This window comes from Felis catus, chromosome A2, assembly GCF_018350175.1.
Source record: "Felis catus isolate Fca126 chromosome A2, F.catus_Fca126_mat1.0, whole genome shotgun sequence".
In the NCBI taxonomy this organism is placed as follows: domain Eukaryota; kingdom Metazoa; phylum Chordata; class Mammalia; order Carnivora; family Felidae; genus Felis; species Felis catus.
In genome coordinates, this window is record NC_058369.1 from 134,335,337 (window position 1) to 134,353,958 (window position 18,622).

Sequence of the window (18,622 nt, forward strand, 5' to 3'; positions counted from 1 at the left end):
TACATATAATAAAGGACAACATAAATAATCTGACCTAAATTCCATATATGTTTTTCTGACTGTTTTGGCTTCTTCCTTCTTCATATACCATGTCCGATTTACCAACCAGTATGATTTTTTTCTTTAAATCATTTATCGTTTATATTTTCTTCTCTGTTCTCATGTATAAATTCTTCAGGATCCTAAACATAAATTATGTCCTACCATCTAGTATCCCTTCATCCCTCTCAATTAATTCCCAACTTCCCCTCTCAGACCAACTTATGTTTTAAAAATACAACTTCCTTCTGATCTCTCCCAGCTCAAAAATCAAAAATCAAAAATCTCTCTCCCTTCTATCTTCCACATTAAGGTCAAACTCTTGTGTCTAGCTTTTGAAAATCTAATTAAGTGGCCCCACATTATCTAGTCAACATTATTTGCCCCTATATACCATGTATATATATGGCATGCTTTCCAAAAATAGATTTCAGACTCCAGTGGGAGAGAGGGGGTGGAGGGAAAGAGTGTTGCCACAAGGACCATATGAATCTATATATTGGTAATTAAAAAAAAAAAAGATTGTAAAATACAAGCATTATCCTAACATATACTACGTCATAGATAATTGAGTATATATTATGTGCCAGATATTAAGCTAGTATGTTTCATAACAATAACAAATAACATTATCTCAAGTAATCTTTATAACAACTCTATGAGCTTGATGCTTCCCATTTTAAATATAAAATAATTAAAACTGAAAAATTAAATCACTACCTCAAGATCATGCAGTTGTATAAATAGAGGGCTTGGGTTTTAATCCTTGTTCTATCTGAAACAAAGGCTGGATTCGTACCTACCCCATTCTGGGTAGGTCCTTGCCTTAACACTTTTAATAGTAAGAAGTGAATTGAATATGTAAAAAGTTGGAAGCCATTGAACTATTTTTTTCTCAGTTTTATTCAAGTATCAAAATCCAACCTACGCTCTAGGGGCAGCCAACAGGCCAAACCTTCCCCAGCGTGCTCCTTCAAGGCAGCCTGATTTATTTTTCTCTTCACCAAAACACTATAGGCCTAATAAACTCAACCATAAAATTAATAATTTAGTTTATATTTATTGTTTTACCCCTCTTCATTTATATTTACTCAGCAAGGACAGCACAATAATATATACTACTTACCACGTTTGTGAAAATTGATTATTTATCTAAAACCCTGAGAATTTTCTGAGGGGGTGTGTGTGTGTGTATATGTGTGTATGTGTGTGCGTGGTCTGTGTGTGTGATATGTCTATCTCCCAGATAATCTCATTATAAATACAAAATAGGAAAGAAAATAGTGTATACATATCATTATATATGATATTTTCAGGTAGTTTTTCAGTATAAACACTAAAAGCCAAAAAAAACCCACCATACGCCTATTTATACACACCTGTGTGTGTGTGTGTGTGTGTGTGTGTGTGTGATATCTGTAGATCTATGTCTATATCACATATTTAGTGTAAGTTTCATGGGAAACTGAGGGAATACTCGGAGTTGTTTGGATCATCTATTTTTCTTTTCTGTGAAGACATTCACTAAAATGGTAAAAGTGGGCATGAGATTATCAGAATAACTGTAGACATAAAAAGAAGATAAACATCAGACATAAAGAAAGAACGCTGTAGGGGAGTATATACCACACAATGTCTGCATACATAAAAAACTGGCATTTAAAAGATTATTTTCTTTCTTTTGGATATTTATTCATTTAAATGTAGTAAACTAGATTTTTCCAGTTTTAAGACACACACCATTGAATATCCTGCTTTATATTATTTGTGAAAGTAGGCTATGAGGTTTGAATGACAAACATTGAATAGGGAAGTCCCACTGAGTTATTATTATTTTTCTTCTATTATGAGTGAATACAAATAATGTGTTGGGCGGGAGTAGAAGATCCCTTGTCCTTGGCCAGCTGGCTATAACTCAAGTAGAAAAGATAAAACACAAAACAGAGATGGTAACTTATAAATACTTTTGCATCATATACTTTATATTCATATAATCTATTTAGTACTAAATTAATAAAAATAGTTATTGATTTAATGTAAACACTGTAATAAATAATCACTGGAACCCTCACTTTTTGATAGAAAAATCATAATTAAACATTTTAACAACTTTTTTTATTAAAGAGACAAAAATATTTGTACTGTATCCAGAACACAAAAACTATCCTGTAAGTAAACAAGCTTGTCAATACAGCAGATTATATAATACACATTTCAAAGCTCAATTTCTACATACCTTATTTTACTATTAGTTTATAAAGTTTATATTCAGTATTTAAGGTGGTTTCATCCCCAAACGTTGAAAGAACTCCAAAATGCACTTGCTCACCAGTTTTAATTCTGAAGTGTCTATAACCTTCACAATAGCAATGGTTTTCTCTTTCTACTTCATCATTTTCTTTTCCTTAAAAACTTGCAAACAATAGCTGAGAGAACTGTGCAGAAAACTCTGTGCCAAGGTGAACTTTGGCTCTTCCTTGGACTTTAAGACTAATCTGGTCTAGACTGTGATTGACAAAAGCTTGCTTGTTGATGTTATGCAGTTCTTTCAAGTTCCAACGAAGCACAAAGGGTTGTTAATATTTACTCAGTTCTCATCTCTGGAATGGTCTTGAACTATAACAGTTTACTGAGATTGCCAAATGCCACCAGCATTTACAGACACATGATTGAAAAAATAGCTATATATGATAAAATAAATGAGTTACTATGCACAACCACGTCTCTGAAGACAAGGGGTGAAACTAAGACCAATGGGTAGAAATTATAGGGAGACAGATCTAAACTCACAGACTAAAAAATCAATCCTGGAGTGTGACAGAGAATCAGATCAGCCTAAGGTCCCTTCAAATCTTATGATTCTGCAGTTCTAGGAAACACCTCGCTTCCTTCTGAGGCTGCTGGCACAGCAAGGTGGGTAGGATTGCTACTGCATCTGGTATCATACAGGACTGGATTCAAACCCTACCCTGCCATTCACTTAGTGTATAACTTGAGCAAATTACTGAACTTCTCTAAGCCTCTTTTCTCATTTATAAAGTGATAACAGGTAATACTAGATACTAGTCTCTATCCCATAGGTTTGTTGTGGTGATCAAGGTAATTTTTCACACACACACAAAAGCATTTTGCACAATTCTTGTCACATAGCAAGCACCCAAATCACAGTGGCTATTATTATTGTTGTTATCCTTGCTGCTACTGATTTTTCTCCATTAAAAATTCTGAAATACTAATGTATAATGGGAACAATCTTTTCAATACCATGTGCAGATTTTAAAGTATTTATTTCACATGCATTTGCTGAACACCTGTGATGTGTTAGATATTGCATTAGGTGCTGAGGATAAAATAATAAACAGGTTACTGCTCTAGGTAACCTGATAAAATAATAAACAGGTTACTGCTCTGTGTCTACAGGGACACAGCAGTGAGCAAGACAGACAAAATTGTTATCTTCAAGGAGTTCACATTCTAGGGGTGAGAGCACACAATAAATAAGTGAATAAAATAATAATTCTAATCATAAGTGTCAGAGGGCATCAAAATAAGATATTGATTTAGGGAGTGATGAAATGGGGTCTTTTAGCTAGGCTGATTGTGGAAGGCCTCTCTACAAGGTGATATTGACTAAACATTGGGAGCATAAAGGGTAGCCATGTGAAGATCTGGGACAAATGTATTCTAAGCAAAAAAAAAAAAAAAAAAAAGGAAGTTCAATGGTCCTAAAATGTTAGTATGCATGTCATGTTCAAGGAGCAGGAAGAAGGCCATTGAGGCCAGAGCCTAAAGTTAAAGGGAAGTGCTGACAATGGTAAAATGTCTGGCTTATTTTCTGAGGATTTCAGGAAGTTGACAGAATGTTAAACAAGGAGAAACAGAATCTGAGTTTTGCTTTGTGCAAATCATTCTGACTACTGTGTGAACAGCTGTAAAGGGGCAAGAATTAGCAGGGAAGTTAGGCTGGAGTCTGTCTCTGATGTCCAAGAGAGACTGGAAAAGTGATTTAGCAGAGGCGCTGATAAGAAGCTGTGAAGTTCAGGAAATCTCGGGTGTTAATCAGGACATACCAATAGATGTGGAGGTGTGGGAGTAAGAGAGAGAAGAAAAATGACTCTTTTGGAATGAGGGTTCTAGATGAACCAAAAGCAGATTTGGATGGGTGGGGTGGGGGGTGGACAAAAGCTTTCTGTTAGTCATGTTAAGTTTGAGATGTCTGTTAGAAGCAGAAAAGATGAGACGTAAGCAGTAGGATATACAAGTCTAACATCTAGGGGAGAGATCTAGGCTGGGCAAGGGTTGAGATCACCTGTAGGATGTATAGATACATGAGAAAAGAGGGCTGAATTGTGAGTCTTGGAACACATTAGCATTTAGACATCTGTTAGAAGAGAAAGCACAATCAAGGTGGGTGGAAAACCAGAAAATGTGGTGCCACAGAATCCCAGATAGTACTTCAAGAAGGGAAAGTGGTGAACCATGGCAAATACCACTGAGAAGCCAAGACAAGTAAGGAGAACTTACTATTGGCTTCTGCTTTGGTTGGTTTTAAGAGATCTTTGTGGATTGTGAGAACAACAGCTCTGTTGGACCTAGAAAACAGGAGGTGAGTATATGGATAAAGGGTGAAAATTGACGCAGTAAGTTTTTTTTTTAATGTGTGAGTAAATCAAGGGGATTACTGGGTGGCTCAGTTGGTTAAGTGTCCGACTTTGGCTCAGGTCATGATCTCACAGTTCCTTGAGTTTCAGCCCCATGTTGCTGCCCTTCTCCTGCTCGTTCTCTCTCTCTCTCTCTCTCTCTCTCTCTCTCTCTCTCTCTCTCTCTCTCAAAATAAATAAACATTTAATGAAAATTATGAGTAAGTAAATCATGAAAATAGTGTGGCAGCCAGAGGAAAAAATGTGTTCAAAGGGAGTTTTTTGGTTTGGTTTTATTTTTAGGGAGTGTTATTAAAGATTAGTGTAATTGCTGATATTTATAATCCAATAGATCAGAACAGACAGATTGTATAGGAGAAGGAGTCACTATTTAGAGAAGGAAAGTCCTTGAGAAGGTAAGAAGAAGATCCAGGGCACAGGCGGTGGAATGGCTTTAGATTTTGAACTGGAGTAATTATTCTAACAGAAAAGATGACAGTAGAAATGAAAACAGATACAGGTGGTTTAGTAGAATTGGTGATGCCAAGCTAATGAATGAGTTCTCATATATTTGCTCTTTGAAATACGTTGTAAGAGAGAAATCAGCTGAGAAATAAAGAAATGGCAATGAATTCTGGAGATTTGAAGAGAGAAAAGAAGGTATAAAAAATGGTTTCATTAACCAGGGAATAGCTGTGTATCATCTGGTGGTGGTGAAAACCCCTGTGGAATTTTGGTGATGTATCTGAGATGAGGACTATGAGCAACGTGGTGAAATTTTATCCATTAAGCTGCTCAGGTTGAGACATGGGGTAGGATGAGAGAGAAGTTTAATCAGGGTTGGGGTTTTGCCAAGGAAGTAAACTGAGGAACAAATGGGGATATGTTAGGAGTGTTTGCAAGAGGATTGGTTATAGTGCTTGATCAGACTCTAGACAGGTTAAGGAAATTTTCACTGCAAGTGTGAAGTAGTAGGTATTGAAAATATTAGTGATAGAGTCCATTGATTTCAAGCTTGAAAAATTGGTGAAATAAGAACACTACAGTAGATGCAGTGAAAAAATAGAACGTAATGGTCAAAAAGTGTGAAACAAGAAAATGTGATGGGATAGAAAAAATGGTAATGACAAGATTTGGGGTATCATCATGTGAGGGGAGGGCTAAGCAGGGAAGAAAATAAATACAGTGACTCTAAAGAGAATGAGAAACTGACAGGTTAGAGTGTTGACAAAAATCATGACTGACTTGGCTGAATGTTTCTTGCACTTTGTCTCTTTTCCAATGTAGTTTACACAGTTGTTGAACTAAGAAGTAACTGACAGGCGGGCGCTTAGGCGGCTCATTCAGTTAAGCATCCAACCTCGGCCCAGGTCATGATCTCACAGTGTGTGAGTTCGAGCCCTGCGTTGGGCTTTCAACTCAAACCTGGAGCCTGCTTCAGATTCTGTGTCTCCCTCTCTCTCTGCTCCCCGCCCCCCACTTGAATTCTGTCTGTCTGTCTCTCTCTCAAAAATAAATAACATTTAAAAATTAAAAAAAAAAGAAATACTGACTCTAGTCACTAATCAGTCCCCATTCATTTCTGGATAAGAAAAACCTGGGCTAAATTGATCTGTGAAGACCCTGAAGTACATCATTCAAGCTGGATAAATGTGAAGGACCACCACAAGTGGTCCAAGATTCCCCTCAGCAGATTCCAAGTTTCCCATCAACAGAAGTTATAGCATGACTTTTAGTTAAGCCTATATGCAGTGGTCCTGAGAAAAATCATAGCTGAGTGAGATCCGAGGTTTTCTGCCTATGCCACAGCAAAGGATTGGTAAAATGGCCAACAGCACACTCAATAGACTGCCCCTGAGATTCTGCATATTTCTATGAGACTAAAGAAAATACATGGAAAAGTGACCTTCACATAATAGGTGAGAAATTAATAATAATTATTTTTAGTTGATAAATATCTCACTTTTGAAGCTTACCATAATAGACATCTATTGTTTTAGCCTCAGTAGAATTCACTTACATTTATTTTCGTGACAACTCCTGCTCTCGTTCTTACTCTTAGTCCAGGTAATTTGTTGTGTGAGCTGCTCACACAGCTCTAGCATGGGCCCAAGACCCAGAGAAGTTGGCTCAGGAAGAGATACATGTCAGAAATTGTTCCAATAAGAATTATCCCAGAGATTTAGCTGGAACCAAGGGGAAAAGGTTGCCAAGCCTAACTGAATGTATCCTTTAGGATGAATTTGGTTATAATAATCAGAAAATCCCAACATACTTGGCTTATAAAATAAAGGGAGTAAATCTTACATAATGTGAAATCCACAGGTCAAAAATTCTCCAGCGGGCATATAAAACAGCATTTTTTTGTATTTCTCTTGGCTTTTCTTCTCCCTTTTGTTTGTTTGTTTTGTTTTTTCTTAGTTTATTTACCTTCCGGGCAATAAAATGACTATATAAGTCACATTGTCCTACAACATCATGGAGAAGCAAAAACCTCTTTCTTGGGTCTACTTTAAAGACTTACGAAAATTCCCAGAAAGCTGCTCAACATGTCAGAATTGCAACACAAGCCTATTCTTAAAACTGTCTCTGGCAGAGGAAACGGGGCCACCAGGATCGGCTGAAGTTAATCAGAAACTTCTCTTCCTTGAAGAAGTAGTTGTCTGCAAAAAAAATTGGGTTAGCAAGAAGGAACTAGGTGCGTACCTAGGGATAGTTTATGGTAGTGTTTGCTCAACGGCTGGGAATAAAGCCAGCACAGAAGAAAACAAAGGCAAAGTTATGGAGGGCTGCCCACATGTGATAGTCCTTAGGAATTTACACATGACATGAACCAACGAATTTCTTTCATGCTTAAGCCCCAGATGAGCCATGTTCTACCATCTGCACCAAAAGTTCACTGGCTAATAACAACGCTTACTCAAAGCATTCTTCTGGATCCATCAGGTCTGTATTTTCATTCGCATGAACTATAAAAGTCCTTTAGAGTTTCCTATCTCTGTTATACCAGCTATTCTTATACGTTCTCTTTTTCTCACCTCTTGCCTTTTCTTATGTTGTTCTCTTAACCTGTTACTTTTCTGCATTCACAGATACCTCTTAAAATCTTAACTATCCTTCATAACTATATTTCAAACATCATCTTTTCCTAAAGCATTTCCAAAAAAATCTCGATTTTTATGGTTTCTCCTTCACTTGAACTGCAGAGCCACTCTCTCACTAGCATTTCAAATGTACGCATGTAGGCTACTAAGTAAGATTTAATATAAAAAACAGCCTTGGAGATAAATATTTTTAATTTTTCTTGTAATTCAGAAGAAAGCAAAGAGAGGCTAAGTAACCTGCACAAAGTCTAGATTAGACCCTGAGTTTAACACTGAGATCCACACTCTCCCTCCCTGTCTCTCAGGTACAATTCACTCCACTCCCCTATTATCATGTGACTCCTTGACATGTGAATTGTGTCTTATTCAACTGAATTGCCTATGGTAAATGTATTACACTTTGCACATAATATGTATTGAATAAAGAGATTTGGTTAATTGAACTCTGGTTTTATGTGTAGATCTAGATTTATCAATGATTGCTGATTGGTCAACAGAGATATTTCTTTGTATAAGTATAGGTAGACCAGTAGTATCTATCTTTTTAAAAGTGCATTCTGGATATCAAAAGCAAATTCCAGATAGTTATTGCCACCAATTTGTACTGAGTAAGCCATTTTGTGCAGCCTCTACAAAACACATAAGATAATTTGACAAAGAGAATGCTGCAGTATACAATTTTAATGAGTACCACATACAAAGAAAAGACTGTAGGAAATTAATATCATTTTCTGAAACCCAGAAGTTGAATACTGGTTAAGAAAATAGCATGTTCATGCTGTGAAATTAGACAGGGAGAAATTAGCATTAATAATATATTTATCTAGAGAATTAGTCAGATTTCATGTAACTGTGCTGCTTGAAATCTGAAGAGAGAAGTGATAGACTTGTCAGTCCATCCAAAAAAAAAAAAAATAAAATAAAATAGGGGCGCCAGGGTGGCACAATCAATTAAGCCTCTGACTCTTGATTTCGGCTCAGGTCATGATCTCATGGTTTGTGACTTCGAGCCCTGTGTCCAGCTCTGTGCTGACAGTGTGGAACCTGTCCCTCTCTCTGCCCCTTCCCCTTGCCCCGCCCCTGACTTCCCAAAATAAATAAATAAACAAAAAATAATAATAAATAATAAAATAAAAATTAAAACTGCAAAAATACAAGGTTTTAAACCTCATTTGACCTTTGTCAGACAATGCCAGTATTAGTGACCTGTTTTAAAGTGGAGGTCCTGCATACCACAGAAAAGGAGGAAAGAGATACTACTGTCTTTGGGTAGTCTATCTGGGAAAGAAAAAACAGAAAATAAAAACGGGGTGCTTTCTCAATTTTCTTTTATGATTTTAAATTTAAATGTTCATCACTAACATATCCCAGCTCATTTATTTACTGACAAAAAATCATACTACACAATATAGTCAGAATTCACTTTCTTTAAATGAAATGTTTAAAATAACATCTCAGTCACAATCTCTCATATTTTGTCTCATTTTTCTAAACGGTCTAAAATCATAAGAAAACAAACCAACAATAACCCTTCAAAGTATGTGGAAAAACCTTGCACACCCTTTACAAATAACATTTTTAGTGATTAATAAATAAGAGACGAGAAGGCAACAGCAATCAAACCAGGAGATAAGATACCATCCCTTCATTACATATCATTCCAGGAATTTGTGCTGATTGCAACATAGACATCTGTCTACATGCCTTAAAGTAGGGTGAGGCCTGTTCTACTTTTCGTAAGTTCATCTTTGATCTCTAGTTATTAGGTCTGAAGCAAAGTCAGATTTTTTATAGTTATAATATTTTTCTTGTCTCTACAAGGTGTAGAGCCTTCTGAATCTGACAGTTGTTAGTCATGGTAAAATAGTCCAAATTTAGCCATTAGCTTATGAGAGTGTTTTGATTATATGCTGTGTTTCAGGAAATCTGAAGATTAAATCACTCATTGAAAATGCTGTAATAGATTACATATATAATTAGATGGATATTTATAGGGATTAGATAGATAGATAGGTAGATGGAATATCACAATGTTATTCCTAAGTAACATTATATAATCTTTTTTTCTGCACCAATAGATATTTTCTACTATTCATCTGTTATCTTATGTCTGTTTCAAAAGCGTAGGAAAAAAACATTTACTAATCAAATTAAATTTATTTTTTATATTATCAGATGCTACTATTTATTTTGGTCTCACTGACCTCCTCAAGTCTGGAAACACTTACTGTTCTTTGCATTAGCAGAGGAGAGTCTGTTCCTTCCTCTTTAAAACTTGATTCCATACCGATTATATCCTCAATAACGTCTTCCATCTAGCAAAATATATAATACATTTAGAATACTGTGCATAATGAGAAGAGTTGTGCTTCAGCCTGAATTCAGAAAGAAAAAAATTAGCAATCTTTTAAAGTTTTTAAGAATATTTAAATTAAGGTTATATGTATATCAAAACCGAGAATATTTTAGAACTTAAAATGAAGTGATCCTGACACTCTTTGATCTGTGTTGCTTTCCCATGAATTTGCTTCTACTACCAGCTGGCAGGTGATGGCTGGGCAAATCACCCTGGGCTAGTCCCTTGGAAATCAGTATCTATATAAATAGACTGGTTATCATGAAGTGCCTCAAGCCAGAGCCCATGTACTTAACATGTAGAGAGATGACTTCCTATAACTTTACTTTCCTTTTGAAATGTTTTGATTGCATCTTACAGGTGGATATTCAAATATCAGTGGTCATGCCAGCCAATTGGTCCACATGGATACAGAATATATGGAAAAATGTTACCTAACTCTCCCTAATGGCTAATAACCATAACAGCAATAACGACAACAATAATAATCACCGACATCTTAAATCGTAACAATGGCAAACACATATTGAGTGGGAGACATGCCAGGCACTGTTCTGTGTGCTTTGCATACATCAGCCCATTTAATCTTCACAAAAACTCTGAGAAGTGGATGCTATCCTTACCTCCATTGTACAGATGAGGAAACTGGGAGAGGATAAAAAGGACAATAAATTGTTCCATGATACAAAGCTAGTGAGTGACAAAGACAGGATTGAAATCCTGGAAATCTGGCCCTAAAGTCCTAACTTAAATCAGTTTTTCACTCCTTTCTCAATTCCATTCTAAAATATCTTCCCTCCCTTCTCTACTTTAGCCAGAGAAGATTGTAAAAGCTTGTATATCAAAAATACCATGCTTGCCCCCTACTTTTCTCTCTAGCTGTAGTTCTCCTCTCTCCCACTATATTCTCTTTAGTGACATTTCAAAATATGATGTAAACTCAAAGATAATGAGAATGCTGAATTTATACACTGTAGTGCCCTTAATTTCCAAAAACTTGTGCAGAAACAACCAGAACTAAACTTGGTGAGATGTATAAAAATATTTTATGATTCTGTTAATTTTATCATCAAAGCGTGATTTCTGAGAACCTTAGAGAATTAAATATTCAGACTTCTACTAAGATACCTTAAAGTTGATATGCCAAAAAATCAGAATACTATTTAATCTTAATTTAACAAAGATTTGTTGAGCGATACTTATTGCAATACCCTGTTGTAAGCACAGGAGCTGTAAAAGGAAACAGCACAGAGTCTCTGCCCTCCTGGAGCCCTAACTCTAATGAGAAAACAGACAATAAACAGCTTCATAACAAACAGTGGCCTGAAGAAATTAATGCAGGTGGGGAGAGAGCTTGATGGGAATGAATGTTATTTTAGAAAATGGTCAGAGGAGGATTTAGGGATATTTGAACAAGGACATGAAGAGTGTGGGGAAGGACAGTCCTTGGAAAGGAAGCAAAAAATACAAAGACCCTGAGATAGGAACATATATGTTCAGAAAGAATGTTGGTCAGTGGGAATGGAGCAGGAGTCAGGTTTGAGATGAAGTTGAAAATTCAGCCCTCTAGGTTGGCCAGTGGTCTCCATCAAAAATTTCTGCAAGTATAGGAATATCCTCCATATAATGGCTACTGAGCACTTGAAATGTAGCTAGTTTAACTGAGGAATTAAATCTTTTTTTCTCAAGTTTTAATTTAAATTTTACTTAGTTAACATGAAGTGTAATATTAGTTTCAGGAGTAGAATTTAGTGATTCATCACTTACATATAACACCCAGTGCTCATCCCAACAAGTGCCCTCAATACCCCTCACTCATTTAACTCATCCACCCTCCCTCCCCTCCAGCATACCTGTTTGTTCTCTATCATTAAGAGTCTGTTTTATGGTTTGACCCTCTTTTTTTTTCCTCCTATGTTCATCTGTTTTGTTTCTTAAACTCCACATGTGAGTGAAATCATCTGGTAGTTTTCTTTCACTGACTGACTTGTTTCATTTTGCATAATACTCTCTAGCTCCATCCACATTACTGCAAATGGCAAGATTTCATTATTTTTTATGGCTGAGTAATATTCCATTGTATTGAAATAGAGGATATAGACATTGATATAGATCTATAGCACATCTTCTGTATCCATTCATTTGTCTCAATGAACATTTAAGTTCAGGAATTAAATACTTAATTTGATTTAATTTTTAAAGATTTTATTGAATTTGAATTAATTGAAAATTAAATTTAAATAGCCACATGTGGCTAGTGAGTACCATATTCAAGAGTGCAGCTTTTGACTATGGTCTAGATTTCATTTATCTATTTATTTTTTTTTTTAATTTGAGTATAGTTGACACACACACTGTTACATTAGTTTCAGGTGTACAACACAGTGATTCGATGAGTCTATATGGTAGGCTATGCTCACTACAAGTACAGCTACCATCTGTCACCATACAACACTATTACAATGCCATTGACAGTATTCCCTACACTCTGCCTTTTACTCCTGTGACTTATTCATTCCAAAACTGAAAGCCTATACCTTGCACTCTCCTTCACCCATTTTACCCATCCCCCACTCCCATTTCCTCTGGCACCCATCAGTTTGTTTTCTGTATTTATAAGTCTGATTCTGCTGTTTGTTTGTTTATTTGTTTGTTTTGTTTTTAGATTTCACATATGGTCTGCACTTAACATTTTATTCCATGTGCATCAAGAGATCTTTAAAGGACCTAGGATAATAAATATGCATATTTTATTTCTTTTGTTTAGTACATTCTGTGAAAGCTTTAAAATATATTCTTGATTGTAACTAAACTCAAAATTTAATTTCATGATATTTCTCTCATTCATGTTTACCGTTTCATGGACAGCAAATTTGTACTGAACAGATGTAAAGAAGACCAGAGGAAAGAAGGATGTTAAACACAATTCATGGTAAATGCTTTTCTATTGGGAACTTCTAGTATTTTCACCAAAAATTATATATATCATTTATCTCTTCTCTTTCTGGAAACTTACATCACAAATGACCCACTCTCTTGCATCTTTAATTTTTCCCTGTTGCCTGTAAATATGCTTAGGTTTCTCCTATTTCAATAGAAAACCTTTCTTTCTTACGTGTGAAAGTTCACCCTCCTAGGAGGCTCTTCTTTGCTTCTCTAACATCTCTACCTTCATTTCTGCCATCCACCTACATCACAGTCTTTTTTCCCTAATTTATTGATGACGTTGATTCCTCCATTATGTAAATTGATTTTGAGATCTAAAATCCATTCAAACACTTCGCTCCACAGCTTCTAGGAAACTCTATAATTAATCACAAGAATTCAGTTGTTATTTTTAAAAAGACAATAAACGCAAAATTGTGATCAGATGAAACAGAAATAACATAGGAGGCAAAAAAAAAGAGAAAAAAGAATTACAAATCAGCAGAATAAGCATCCTCAAAATGATAAATGAAGATAATGAAATGCAAGAAAGAACAAATTATTTTGACTCAATCAAAATGGGGATAATAGGTATGGAAAGCACGAGGTTTGGGGACAAAGGAAGAACATTTATAAAGTTTGAGAAGTTTAAAAATAAAGATCTACAAAAGACTAGAATGAAAATTTTCAACAACACTGGGTACAAGAAGACAATGGGATGATAATTGAAGTATTAAAGTTAAAGAACTTTGAGCCTAGACATTTATAACTAATAAAATATCCTATAAGTAAGTGGGTGAAATAAAATTGTTCTTAGGCATAAAAACTCAGAGGTTTTAAGGCAAAAAGACCTTTGAAAAACACTCTTCCCAAAACGAGACAAAGACCCCACTAAAAAGAAGAAACACAGGCCAGTTTCCCTGATGAACATTGATGCAAAAATTCTCAACAAGATACTAGCAAATCGAATCCAACAATACATTAAAAGAATTATTCAGGGGCTCCTGGGTGGCTCAGTCAGTTGAGAGTCCGACTTTGGCTCAGGTCATGATCTCGCGGTCTGTGAGTTCGAGCCCCGCATTGGGCTCTGTGCTGACAGCTCAGAGCCTGGAGCCTGTTTCAGATTCTATGTCTCCCTCTCTCTCTGCCCCTCCCCCACTCATGCTCTGTCTCTCTCTCTGTGTCAAAAATAAACATTAAAAAATTTAAAAAAAAAAGAATTATTCACCATGATCAAGTGGGATTTATTTATGCACTGCAGGGGTGGTTCAATATCCACAAATCAATCAACGTGCTATACCACATTAATAAAAGAGTGGATAAGAACCACATGATCCTCTCAATAGATGCAGAAAAATCATTTGACAAAAACAGCATCCTTTCTTGATAAAAACCCTCAAGAAAGTAGGGATAGAAGTAACATAACCTCAACATCATAAAAACCATATACAAAAGACCTATAGCTAATAACCTCCTCAATGGAGAAAAACTGAGAGCTTTTCCCCTAAGGTCAGGAACACAGGAGGGATGTCCACTCTCACAACTGCTGTTCAACATAATACTGGAAGTCCTAGCCTCAGCAATCAGACAACAAAATGGAATAAAAGGCATCCAAATCAGCAAAGAAGTAGTCAAACTTTAATTCTTTGCAGACAACATGATACTCCTATGTAAAAAACATGAAAGACTCCACCAAAAATTTGGTAGAACTTATACATGAATTCAGCAAAGTTGTAGGATATAAAATCAATGTACAGATATCTGTTACATTTCTATACACCAATAATGAAGCATCAGAAAATGAAATAAAGGAATGGATCCCATTTATAATTGCACCAAAGACTGTAAGGTACCTAGGAATAAACCTAAATAAAGAGGTCAAAGATATGTACACTGAAAACTATAGAATGCTTATGAAAGAAATTGAAGACGGAAAGAAATGGAAAAACATTCCATGCTTATGGATTAAAAGAACAAATACTGTTAAAATATCTATATTACCCAAGGCAATCTACACATTCAATGCAATCTCTATCAAAATAACACCAGCATTATTTACAGAGCTAGATCAAACAATTATAAAATCTGCATAGAAGCAGAAAAGACCCCAAATACTCAAAGTAATGTTGAAAAGAAAAAAAAGCTGGAAGCATCACAATCTGGACTTCAACCTGTATTACAGTATTACAAAGCTGTAATCATCAAGACAGTACGGTACTGGCACAAAAACAGACACATAGATCGATGGAACAGAATAGAGAACCCAGAAATGGACCCAAAAATGTATGGTCCCAAAAATAATCTTCGACAAAGCAGGGAAGAATATCCAAGGAAAAAAGTCTCTTCAACAAATGGTGTTGGGAAAACTGAACAGCGACATGCAGAAGAATGAACCTGAACCACTTTCTTACACCAGACACAAAAATAAACTCAAAATGGATGAAAGACCTAAATGTAAGATAGAAAACCACCAAAATGCTAATGGAAAGAACAGGAATCAACCTCTTTGACCTTGACCACAGCAAGTTCTTACTAGACATGTCTAGAGGCAAGGGAAAAATAAGCAAACATGAAATTGGGACCTCATCAAGATAAAAAGCTTCTGCACAGCAAAAGAAACAGTCAAAAAAACTAAAAGGCAACCAATGGAATGGAAAAATATATTTTCAAATGACATATCAGATAAAGGGTTAGTATCCAAAATCTGTAAAAAAACTTATCAAACTCAATACCCCTAAAAAACCAAATAATTCAGTTAAGAAATGAGCAGAAGACATGAATAGATACTTTTCTGAAGAAGACATCCAGATGGCTAACAGACACATGAAAAGATATTCAATAACACTCATCATCAGGGAAATACAAATCAAAACCACAATGAGATACCACCTCACACCTGTCAGAATGGCTAAAATTCATAACTCAAGAAACAACAGATGTTGGCAAGGATGGGGAGAAAGGGGAACCCTTTTGCACTGCAAACTAGTTCAGCCATTCTAGAAAATAGTATGGAGCTTCCTCAAAAAGTTAAAAATAGAACTACCCAATGACCCAGCAATTGCACTACTAGGTATTTTTCCAAAGGATATAAAAATGCTGATTTGAAGGGGCCATGCACTCCAATGTTACTAGCAGCATTATCAACAATAATCAAATTATGTAAAGATCCCACTCCCTCAAAAAAAATAAACATTAAAAAAAAGGTTGAGGGGAGCCTGGGTGGCTCAGTCGGTTAAGTGTCTGACTTTAGCTCTCTTGGTCCATAGGTTCAAGCCCCACATTGGGCTCTGTGCTGACAGCTCACAGCCTGGAGCCTACTTTGGATTCTGTGTCTCCCTATCTCTCTGCCCTTCTGCTGCTCATTCTCTCTCTCTCTCTCTCTCTCTCTCTCTCTCTCTCTCTGTCTCCCTCTCTCCCCTGTAAAAATAAATAAATACATAAACATTAAAAAAAGAGCCCTAATTTCAATCAACTGATGAATGGATAAAGAAGTAATGGCATATATATATATATATTATAATATATAAATATATATTATATATATAATATATATTTATATATTATAATATATATAAATATATAAATATATAAAATATATATATAATATATATTTATATATTATGGAATATTACTGGGCAATCAAAAAGAATGAAATCTTGCCATTTGCAACAATGTGGATGGAACTAGAGTATACTATGATAAATGAAATAAGTCAATCAGAGAAAGACAAATATCATATGATTTCATTCATATGTGAAATTTAAGAAACAAAACAGATGAATATAGGGGAAGGGAAGGAAAAATAAAATAAGATAAAGACAGAGGCAAACCATAGGAGACTTTAGTATAGAGAACAAACTGAGAGCTGATGGAGGGGAGGTGGGCGGGGGGGATGGACTAGATGGGTGATGGGCATCAAAGAAGGCACTTTTTTATGATGAACACTGGGTGTTATATGCAAGTGATGAATCACTAAATTTTACTCCTGAAACCAATACTACTCTGTATGTTAACTAACTTGAATTTACATTTAAAAAAAAAGAAAAACACTCTTCCAAGAAATACTCCGGTTAGATTACAAATAAAAGTATGAAATCTATACAAAATATAAGAAAAATGAGTGAGTAACAGTAACTTTTTCGTGGTCTAAACAAAAAGAATATGGATAGACAGAGAGATGATAAAGAAAGAGAGAGAGATACTATAAAATGTCAGTACAGGAAGATAGGTGAGAACAAGAAGGATAAGGTAAGACCATACTCAGGAAGATTTTTACTTAAGGATACAACATAAATCTTTGTGAACAATGAGATAGATATAGAAAAAATATAACTATGCATTTTGAAAAGTTAGAGTAACAAAACAAAGAAAAAAAGAAAAACGTAACTTGTTCAATGGAGGATAGAAAAAAAGATGACAAATAATCAAAGTATAGTAATTTAAAAATATGAAAAAAATAAAACCTAATAGTAATAACAAGAATGTAAATGGTTTAACACACTGTTCAAGAAACTCTCTCTCAAATTGTAAGAGGTATTGTAATATTTAATTAATGTAAGAGATAAAGCTGAAAGTAAAGTGAAAAGATGTCCCACAAATATGACTAAAAGGAAACTACAGCAGCAATGTTAATATAAGACCATATAAAATTTGATAAAATTTTAAAAGAAAAATAATACCAAATGATCATAAATTCATTTACACCTGAAAATATCCACAGCAACAATTTGTCAGAATTCTACAGAAAAATAAAGCAATAATTGCAGTTAAATATTTGAACTCACTTCTCTCAAAATCACAAATTTGAATTTAGTCTTCTCTTCACCTACTCTTTAGGACAGGCCTTGAGTCTTGTCATCCTCTAAACCACTCATTTCTAAAACCTTAAGTTCCATTATCTCACTCATCAAAATGCAATCTTCCTTTTAGATGCAATCTAGACCCTGTTGCAAATCAACTAAACAATTTTCAGTTTAGGACTGTCTATGTCTTTGCCTTGTTATCTTTCTGCCTAGCCATCCTAAACATTTCCATCTTCTGTCAACTCTGAATTCAAGGTGGTAGAATGATTTCTGCCCACCATCCTACTGACATTCCTTTTGTTGCCATTTTCTTGACTGCTTGATTGCCAAATTCAATAGATATTTACCAGCTTTTGTTTTACTAGACTCAGCTACTAGAGCATTTAGATCATTCCTTCCTTCTTTTTTTTTTATTTTTTTTTCAACGTTTATTTATTTATTTTGGGGACAGAGAGAGACAGAGCATGAACGGGGGAGGGGCAGAGAGAGAGGGAGACACAGAATCGGAAACAGGCTCCAGGCTCCGAGCCATCAGCCCAGAGCCTGACGCGGGGCTCGAACTCACGGACCGCGAGATCGTGACCTGGCTGAAGTCGGACGCTTAACCGACTGCGCCACCCAGGCGCCCCCATTCCTTCCTTCTTTAAACTAACTCTTTGGCTTCGAGGACACTACACTCGCTATCTTTTTATTTTACCTTTACAGCCCCTCTTCTCTGACCACCCCTTAAATATTGTTGATGGCTCAATCCCATCC

General features: G+C 35.5%; 1 protein-coding gene across 5 annotated transcripts in view; it reads right to left on the bottom strand.

The window, feature by feature from the left end:
- TFEC (transcription factor EC) overlaps window positions 1-18,622 on the bottom strand; it is a 136,843-nt gene that overhangs the window by 27,786 nt on the left and 90,435 nt on the right. For 4 of the 5 annotated variants that reach the window (XM_045052636.1, XM_019825731.2, XM_019825735.2 and 1 more), the window contains one exon: window positions 10,012-10,098. The exons of the other annotated variant lie outside the window; for it this stretch is intronic. In XM_045052636.1, the coding sequence (XP_044908571.1) occupies window positions 10,012-10,098 (87 nt within the window). The remainder of the gene's footprint in view (window positions 1-10,011; window positions 10,099-18,622) is intronic. 5 annotated transcript variants of the gene reach the window in all.